Genomic DNA, 9,284 nt, shown 5'->3' with positions numbered 1-9,284 from the left:
ACCCCCCCCCCCCCCCCCACACACACACACACACACACACCGGTATAATAGCACGCGCCCGGGTCAGTTTCCCACGCAAGCTAGAGCCGCGCCAGAAGAGACGGAACTACCACACCACCACCACCACCAGTGCCCCACGGCACGGCTGCTTCTGTGCTTCACCGAGGAGGATCGGATATGGCGGCCGCCGGCAACACCAGGTTCGCCGTCACGTGCGGGCTCCTGCGGCAGTACATGAGGGAGCAGCAGCTGGGGGCACTCGACGGGGCGTTCCGGCTGCCGCCTCTGGTGGAGACGACGACGGAGAAGGATGAGGACACGGACGGCAGGACCATGCAGCTCTTCCCCACGCGCGCCGGCACGTTGCAGCCGTCTCAAGAGAGGTGAGCTTTCATCTGCTGGAAACCCTCTCTGTCGCCTTAAATGCCCTGTGTTATTGTCTGGCTGATGAGCTCTTGGCCACCAAGTCGGGTTTGATGACGGCGAGCATGTATGCTTTTTTTTTTCCAGACCGGAGGCGCAGGCGAAGGCGCCGCTGACCATCGTCTACGAGGGCCGGGTGCTTGTGTTCGAGGACTTCCCAGCCGACAAGGCCGAGGAGCTGATGCAGCTGGCCGGGTCGGGCTCCGCGGCTACGCCACAGACTAAAGCCGCGCCAGCGGCGGCGGAGAAGCCAGCCTCAAACCCACCGGCGGCGCTCCCTGACCTGCCCATCGCAAGGAAGGCATCGCTGCAGAGGTTCCTCCAGAAGAGGAAGCACAGGTGAGGATATGGCTCACATCTGGTTCTTCATTCCATTCACTGTCTTCGACGACACGTTCGAGATTAAAATTCTGAGGTTGTTTAGCTAGCAAGAACAATGGATGACAAATACGTGTGTGGATTTGCAGGATCAACGCCGCCGAGCCTTACAACAAGGTGACGGCGTCCCCGGTGCCAGAGAAAGACATTACCGGTAGCGGCAAGCCTGCGACAGATGAGCCTGCAGCTGCCTCATGGCTCGGGCTCTAGAAACGTTTCAGGATTCAGGATTCCGATCGAACATTCATGAAAAGGGGTAGAAGTACTGACTAGTATCCTCCTTCATGGTGATCTACCTAATCTAGGTTATCTCTGTTTGAGAATTCTTCAGCACTACTCGGAGGAATTCTTTTACTAATTAATTATATGTTGCTCGACCGATGGCACCTATCTAGGCGCCGGCCGGCAGCTCCATCAGTCTGGGATTGATAGAGACCGTGTCTTTTTCATCCATTGGGATGTTATCTTAATGTACAACTGCATCCTATTAAGAAATAGTGATCTGTTCTCTAATGCTTGGCCGAATGCTTCCGGTGTACTTTTGGTGAAGTAGAGAATTTAGAAGACCGGCCGTTTGGTCATAAATTTGATTTCTGTTCTTAATAGTGTTAGACCAGCTTTCTTTTCGCTGCTTTTCTCTGAGTAGACCAAACTATCAACTAGTAGAACGGAGAGAAGATAGACAGAGAAGAAACATGTGCGGCGTGCCGGCTGCGACCTTTTCCATCAGTGGTTGGTACACGTCCGCTTCTAGGGCCACACGGTCTTTCTGGTCTAAAATTATATGTTTACCATTTCAAAAGCGTGGAAATTGCATAGCGCGGTCTCCGGTGTCTTCCGGAATGGCAATTTTCTATGTTGACGGCGTGGTGCCTTGTCGCTCTCTCTTCAGTCAATAAAGTGGTAGAGCTAGAGGGAGGAGAGAAAAAGGCCGGCTGAAGGGGTAGTTCCACGAAGCTTCCCTCCTCCTCATGTGGATGTTTTGATTGCGGTGGTGAGATGTGTTTTAGTAGTACAAGTTATGCCTCCATCCTCCATATCAAGTTTCCCACTTATGCAATTTGAATATCAATTTATATACGAAAATTCATTTTCGTAATTTTTGTACACGGACTCGGGTGTAGACAAACTTTATATAAAAATTGTATTTTTTGATGAGATCTATAACTTTGTAGTTGAATGTTTTTCTTAATTTGAAGCCATCTAGACCCCCAAATAATGTACCAAATGTTAGGCAATTGGGGTCAAAAGGAATAGAACTTCCATCTACAGATGGATATGTGGTGTAGGTGGGATGATAAAAAATATCATGCGAGGGATGATGTCGAGTTCGAGGCTTGGACAGTACGCGTGACATATGTGTGACTTGTGACTAGCTACAGGTGAATGTGAAGGGTAGCTCGAGGGTGCAATTTTCCACTAGTAGCATAATCTGTTATTCGTGCCGGTGCAATTTTCCACCGGTAGACATAGTCATTTATTCATGCCAACTTCGACGTCGGTACGAATAACCATCCGCATTCGCATCAGCTTTTTGGTACCGGTGTGTTCACCGTCACAAAATGAAATTTTCGTGCCGGTATGGATGAGGTGCTGTGCAGTAGTGTAAATTTTCAAAAATTCTTGTGCTCCCAACTTAAAATCCCCAAACCTTAAATGGAAGAGGAAGACCACACACCTGGCCGCGCCCTACTGTTCTGGATAGCACGACCTGCGGTACCTTAGCCAGTCAGCCCTCCTCCGTCCGCACGTTATTTTCTCGATCGACACGCAAGAGAGAATGGAAGGAAACGAGGCGCACAGTGCTGCAGCAGCACGCACGCTGCGGATTGCGGGAGAAGAAGAGCCGACTCCACCACCAGGCTCCGATGGAGATGTAGGCCAAACAAATCACCGGATTGTTCCGTGTCCTCCCTTGCCGACCGTCTCTGCCTCCATGAAAACACAAGCACGTGATGGAGCGAGTTCGCGCACGCCGACGCAGGCGTCGATGTCGATCGGGGGACCTCGCGGGGCCGGCACCTTCCCATAGGCTAAACTCCCGCGGTCCAGCCGGGTCCGGAAGTCTCCGGCTTCGCGTGGCGCGCTGTCCCTGTCCTGCTCCCCGCCGTGGTGAAACCCAAGGAAACGAAGGAGGCGTACCGGTGCGACTGCTCCACGGCCTGCTGGCCGGGGCGATTTCATGATCCGGTGAACAATAGGGGCCTGTTTGAAACGAAGGATAGAAAACATAGCAATGAGAAATTTTTTTTGTAGGAATAGGATATGAGTGTAGTGGTAAAACAGAGGAATGGAAAAACGCAGGAAATGACTATGGAGTGTTTAGAACATAGTAATTCATAACACAGGAATCAAAAAACAAAAAAACATTAGTGCTTAATGATATATTGTTAGCCATACCATTTTTTCCTTCGCAAGAAAAAGCTACGTATCTTTCTCCTTTAACTCACTTGCACGTGGGACCACTGGTCCATAGACTCAACCCACGGGCTGTCATCCTGCTGGGGATCATCTTATCTGGTGCCATCGTGTGACTCATCCCTCTCCGAAAGGTGTTCCGTGTTCTCCCTCCCTCTCCTACGAATGAGCAGAGACTTGCAGGCGGCTGCAAGATGCAGCGATGGAGTAGCAGCAGAGGGCGGTGCTAGTTAGGGAGGTCATAACGAAGAACACAACGCATCGGGAGCCCCATGCGCTTCGCGCAGCAATGGTGATGGTCCAGATCGGAGTGACAACGGATGCCGGACAGCAACCGGGGCGGACGATGATAGCTACCTACGCCGGTGAGGATGTGGTCCGAGCTCGTTTTTCATGCAAAAAACTTCTCTTCTGGTTCTCTCTTCTCCTCTAATCTTGATTTCGAGCCGCGTGAAAGCTTCTCCGTCTCTCTCGCCTCGGGCTTACGCGAAACCTTTAGCTCGGACTACTGGATGTTTAATTTCCTGTGTTTTGTGAAGGGAACGAATCCTTTCCTCTGGAATCGGCCGGCGTGTTCCTTCATTTCAAACGGTGGATGACGTAAGCAAAATAGAGGAATGCACTTCCTTTGAAATTCCTGTAAAAAAAACTCTATTCCAAACAGGCCCTAGATGACGCTGGCCCCGGCTCTATCCCGTGTACTGTCATAGATGACAATTTGAAAACGAAGCAACGACCTGTCAATTTGAAATAGAGAATGGAATCATACACGCTGCACCATGTTAGGTGGAACTGAAGGGATGTACGTACAAGCTGTATTATTATTGGTTGGTACGGATCTTCGGTTGTCATTTGTATTACTGATTTTTCCGTGAAAAGTTATACTTATAGGTCTCGTTCGATTCTCTTAGAACCACCCATGAACGAGGTTTATTTCGCACAGATTGATTTGATCCGGTTAAAAATCCTACCTAATACAAGATAACCATTCGGTTTGGATCGGGATGTTGATTCTATTCCAGCCCGTTCTGATTGTTCCGGCTTCTTAGGGATCCAGAATCATTTTCCATGTCTTAGCTTTCAGAATGAAACCCTACAATATAGAGTGATTCAACTGAATCCACTCATTCCCCTTCAGGAATGCATGATTCAATTCTGAACAACCGAACAAGGCCTTAATGACTGTGGCTTCACTTCATTGGGCCAAGTTGCTGGGAACTACTTACTGGGAGGCAGGCAGGCTGCAGGTTGCTGCTTTTTTTTTTCTGAGATCAAGGTCGGTTCGTTCATTGACAAACAATCGGAGTTCACACCATCCTGATACAACCAAGAACATACCGTCGGAACATTGAGTAAGCAATAAGCTCACTCTCCCTAGCCAACAAATGAGCCACACCTTATTAGCATTACGGTTTACATGAAGAAACGTAATAGAAGCAAATTTGCTAGCTAAAGACTTGATATCAGCAAAAAAAAAAAGACCAATCACAGAGCGGTCCCTAGCAGGAACAGTCCTGGATGATTGACAAGCAATCTGGCTGCATAATCACTTTGTGAAAATCTTCATCAAAAGCAAAAACCATAGCACACCAAAGAGCAAGTGCCTCTGCGACCACAGGCATAGTAATACCCGAAAAATACTGGTGGCAACCCATCAGACATCTGCCGATATGGTCCCGCGCAATGACACCAACTGCCGAACTTGGTGAAGAAGAAAAGATTGCTGCATCCACATTGAGGCAAAGCCAACTAACCGGTGGTGGAGTCCTTTTCTTAATATGTTTAGGATCTGCACACTATGATGAATGATGACTCGGCTTCAAAGAATGCATAACAATCATATCAACATAAGCTTGTATTTCTTCATTGTCACTTGGGGACAAAATGTATCTAGTTTCATTTCGGGTTTCTCAGATATGCCAGTAGGTAACAGTCACCGCCACACGTTGCACCTCACTGCAACGATTTAGTAAATCGAAAATACATTGTTTAGCATTATGGAGATATTTCCTTTGTAACTGAAAACCAAACTATTTTTTGATAAGATTCTACACAGTCTTAGCGAAAGGGAGCATCAAGAAACAACGCTCAACTTTCTCTACGTGGCCAAAGAAACAACATATACGGAGTAGATTGTTAGCAGGAATATGTCACCTTTGAAGCTGATGTCCCATAGCCAAACAATCATGAACAACTCGCCAAAATCTTATTTCCATCTTGCTTTTAATAGACCATAACATCTTCCAACAATCTTCCTCAAATGTTATATTACATAAAACCAAATCAAGGCCTACTTCGGAAGGAGGCAAAAGAAGAGATTCTCGCGAAATTATATGCTGACTTCACAGAATTTCGCATCTTTTCACAAGTTTTAGCCGGAATCTGGAAAAAACTCATAACAAAAGTTGATATCGATTGAACCACCGCCTCGAGAAGAATTTCTTTCCCAACTCTAGATGATGGTCGATTAGTCCAGTTGTTAATCTATTTCCACACACTCTCCCCGGCAAGAATTTAAAAGCCTCAGTTGGAGAACAGCCCACATATGTCTGCACGCCCAAGTATGTATCCCTCAAAGCAACATTCTGAATTTGTAGGGAAGCCATAGCACTACTTTTAATAGGGACAGGACAATGAAGGCCAAAGAAAACTGAAAAGTTTGATAAGTTCACTTTCTGTCCATACTTCAGAGCCATCACAATATAATTGCAGAACTGATTTCAAGGCATCTACACTCCTGCAATCACTTTTGGCAAAAAATTTGCTATCATCAGCAAAGAGGAAAAGGAAAATAGGAGGCCCAAATTTGCCATTACGCAAACCCTTTAAAATACCCTCCTCCTCCATCTTTCTAAATAGACAAGAAAGGCCCTCGGCACACAGTAAGATAAATATGGACGGATAGGATCACCTTGTCAGGTGCACCGCATAGGACTCACTGTATAACGAACCAGTCACACACCTCGTATACAGTATCAGTCCAGGAATCAGCAAAACCAAGCTTGGACAAACATACTCTAAGATAGGACCAGACCAGTCCACTCGATCATATGCTTTCATAATGTCGATCTTCATAGCAAAGTAAGGTTTCTTGGTGTGCTGTCCTCTAAATAGGCCCATGTATTATGTTCGGGCTGACAACGTGCAAACTCCTTTAGAATTTCTTATAATGGCAAAGTGGGTGACATCTGGTTCCTGCCAAGTAGAAAGTTTAGATATAGAATTATTTTATACTCCTGCTCGTTTTCATTGTTGCCCAAGGTTGAACCAGTTACACATACCATATTAAAAAAAAAGTGGATCATTAAACTTTATGTTCAACATGTTCCATGTTGTATATAAAGTGTGCTTAATCAATTCATCGTTCGTCAAGACGACAAGCATTGGAACTGAATAGGTAAGACCAAGAATATAAATCCTAGCATTTGGGAAAATTATTCTAATGCAATGGCCACGAGTAAGCGAAATCACTATTCTTTTCACTTTTTTCGCGCGAGTATAATTTTGCAATTTCACATGGTAGATTTAAGTTATTTTATTTCTTTATAAATTACATAAGGCTAGTTTTTATTCTTTCAAACGGTAAAAATTGGTTTTTGTCTATTGAAATAAATAGAGGTATATATATATATTTTTAATTTTTGTATCGAAGGTTTTTCGTGCAATCATCGACCTCTGAGGTAGACTGGTACATCATATTTTTCCTACCATAAGAACAGCTTTCTCTTTTAACCCGTTTGCTATCCGTGAACACCCCCGACGCATAAGGCCGGTAGCGTAGCAGATCGAGTCGCGCGTACGTACCACGCCGACGTGAGGCCGCCGCGCTTCGCACGCACGGCTGAAACGAGCCCATTTTTTCCGATCCCTCTGCTTCAACGCGTACTATGTCATCCGTGAACAGTTTACCCTCGCTCCCGCTGGAACAAGCTCAACAGATGACGACGTGCCGACCTGAACGCCCCGAAGGCTGGCAACGACGTGCGCCGCGGAAACGGGGCAAAAGCCAGCCACGGAAACGCGCGCACGGCCGAAACGCGGCCATGCATTTTCTGCTCGGGCCCCAACCGGCTGCGTGCACGCACGCCCACCACTCGGCTCATGCGGCGCGCGCAAAACTAAACAAAACGAGCCAGCGGCGCATCAATCATGTGGTGGGGCTGTGGGCCTGTGGCCGACCGGCTAAAAATATGGTGATGCCAACGCACAACCAACGCCCACGCGCGGCTGGCCTGCGCGGCGGGCGCTTCCCACGTTTTCTCCGTGACAGCCCCATTTGCTTTGCAGCTTATATAAACCCATGCATCGAGCCGCCCGAACGCATATCCTCCGATCCTCCTGCCCTAGCTGGCTACCTACATACAGAAAATTAAACGAAACGTTGGTAAGCTTATTGGCCTGTGGTAGTAGCGAAATATGGCTACGGATTGCAATGGCCGTAGGAGATTTGCGTTGGCCTGCGGCGTGCTCAGCCGGTGCGTCAGGGCCAAGGCCGCCGCCGGGGTGGCGGCGGCGGCTCATGCCCGCCCCGCCACCACGCCGACGGCGGCCTCGACGATGCTCCTGTTGCCGGGAGCCGACGTCGCCCCCGACGTCAGGGAGGAAGCCGAGGCGTCCACGCCGACGCCGGCGCCGGCGCAGCTGACGATCATGTATGGCGGGCGCGTGCTGGTGTTCGACGACGTCCCGGCGGACAGCGCGGCCGAGCTGCTACGCCTCGCCGCCGGTGGGGCGAAGGACATCCCTGTGGCGAGGAAGGCGTCGCTGCAGCGGTTCATGGAGAAGAGGCGGGACAGGCTCGCCGCCCAGACGCCGTACGACGCTGCCAGCCGGCCGACGACGGCGGCGTCCAAGAAGAGGCAGCAGGAAGGACATGCCGGCGCGTGGCTTGGGCTTGGTAGTCCCGGAGGATGCGTACGCTGATTCTTAGTCATCTCGATCGCTGCCGGCGCCGCAGACTGACTACCTAATCGTTGGCGAGCATATATAATTGAATTTTCAGCTTAGATGTTGATAACTTACGAGCGCGTGTTGGGAAAAATACGATGGCGTTTATTTGCTCTTTCCTGTCTCTCCGATCCTGGAACTTGTACGTCTCAAATAGGGATGCAAGCGGCGCGGGCCACTGGGCCAAGCAGCGCCGCTAGCCCACGTAAACTCGCATTCCAGCCCACTTCGCCCTGACACCCTCCTAGTTCCCCGCATCGAGCGTCTCGGTCACAGTCCGCCCACGCCGCCATGGGACGCTAGCTCCGTCCCCCGGCGTCGCCGCTTTCGGTTGCTACTTTTGCTCCGCGTGTGCCGCCTCTATTATCTATCGTCGCCTCCTGCATCAGGAAGGAATCCTTCGTCGCATCACCGGCGCCCGTGCCCGCATCTGGCACGAGGACATAGTCACAGCCGCCGTCCGCCGGTCCTCCTCCACCGTTGAGATCTAGGCTCATGGCCATGAGCTCATCTCTAGACACTAGCTTTGTTCTTTCTGATGTCAAGCGGCGTCTGCAGTAGGCTGGCCGTAGGCGTGCGTGCAGGCATGCAGCTGAGCCTGCCACATGAGCCCGCAACAGCACGCGGCGGAATGCGGGCTGCCGCGTCAGCCCGCAAGATGCTTGCGGCGTACGCGAATAGCTGGCGGGTACCCGCAGGCCACCCCACTTGCATCCCTAGTCTCAAATTGTCAACGGTGGAGTCAGGATTCTGCCAAAACCTTGCGTTAAATTACTCAACAAATCAAAGGTGAAAAAATTTCTTAAAATATTCTTAAAAAAATCAAGGTTGAAAATTTTCTTGCAATGTTCATGTCTAAGAAAATAATGTTCATAGCTTAGTTAATTAGTTTCATTATGGTGGAACATACTGTTGGCGCTAAAACTCAGCCGATTGACTCTCAGCGTCGGACACACGACCCGGGAGAATCTGCTTAGCTCTTGTTTGGGTAATCGCCCTGGTGCAGTTCGCGCGGCGTGCCAGCCAATCCGACCTATTGATTGGCAAGGAGAAAACGTGTCAAATTCCAGGGGCTGCGATCGGCTAAGTTCCGATCTCGAGGAAGCGTATCAGCGAAT

General features: G+C 49.3%; 2 protein-coding genes across 2 annotated transcripts; both read left to right on the top strand.

Moving 5' to 3' along the window:
• Positions 1-8: 8 nt before the first annotated feature.
• Positions 9-1,326, top strand: LOC101780819 (protein TIFY 11d). Its single transcript, XM_012848809.2, has 3 exons — positions 9-383; positions 511-762; positions 891-1,326. The coding sequence occupies exons 1-3, from the start codon at positions 178-180 to the stop codon at positions 1,009-1,011; spliced, it is 579 nt and encodes a 192-aa protein (XP_012704263.1). The 5' UTR covers positions 9-177; the 3' UTR covers positions 1,012-1,326.
• Positions 1,327-7,537: 6,211 nt separating this feature from the next.
• LOC105915211 (protein TIFY 11b) lies at positions 7,538-8,282 on the top strand. The gene has a single exon (XM_012849231.2). It carries the CDS (start codon positions 7,636-7,638, stop codon positions 8,140-8,142), a length of 507 nt encoding a protein of 168 aa, XP_012704685.1. The 5' UTR covers positions 7,538-7,635; the 3' UTR covers positions 8,143-8,282.
• The last annotated feature ends 1,002 nt before the right edge of the window (positions 8,283-9,284 follow it).

Source organism: Setaria italica, chromosome IX (genome assembly GCF_000263155.2).
Source record: "Setaria italica strain Yugu1 chromosome IX, Setaria_italica_v2.0, whole genome shotgun sequence".
NCBI lineage: Eukaryota > Viridiplantae > Streptophyta > Magnoliopsida > Poales > Poaceae > Setaria > Setaria italica.
The sequence above is the reverse complement of the archived record's forward strand: the minus strand, read 5'-3'. Positions and strand labels throughout refer to the sequence as shown.

Excerpts from the sequence above, each read along its gene's own strand:
- LOC105915211 (XM_012849231.2), top strand. The coding sequence starts at position 7,636 with ATGGCTACGGATTGCAATGGCCGTAGGAGATTTGCGTTGGCCTGCGGC.
- LOC101780819 (XM_012848809.2), top strand. The coding sequence starts at position 178 with ATGGCGGCCGCCGGCAACACCAGGTTCGCCGTCACGTGCGGGCTCCTG. Across the intron at positions 384-510 it reads TTGCAGCCGTCTCAAGAGAG|ACCGGAGGCGCAGGCGAAGG; the intron begins GTGAGCTTTCAT and ends TTTTTTTTCCAG. Across the intron at positions 763-890 it reads CTCCAGAAGAGGAAGCACAG|GATCAACGCCGCCGAGCCTT; the intron begins GTGAGGATATGG and ends GTGGATTTGCAG.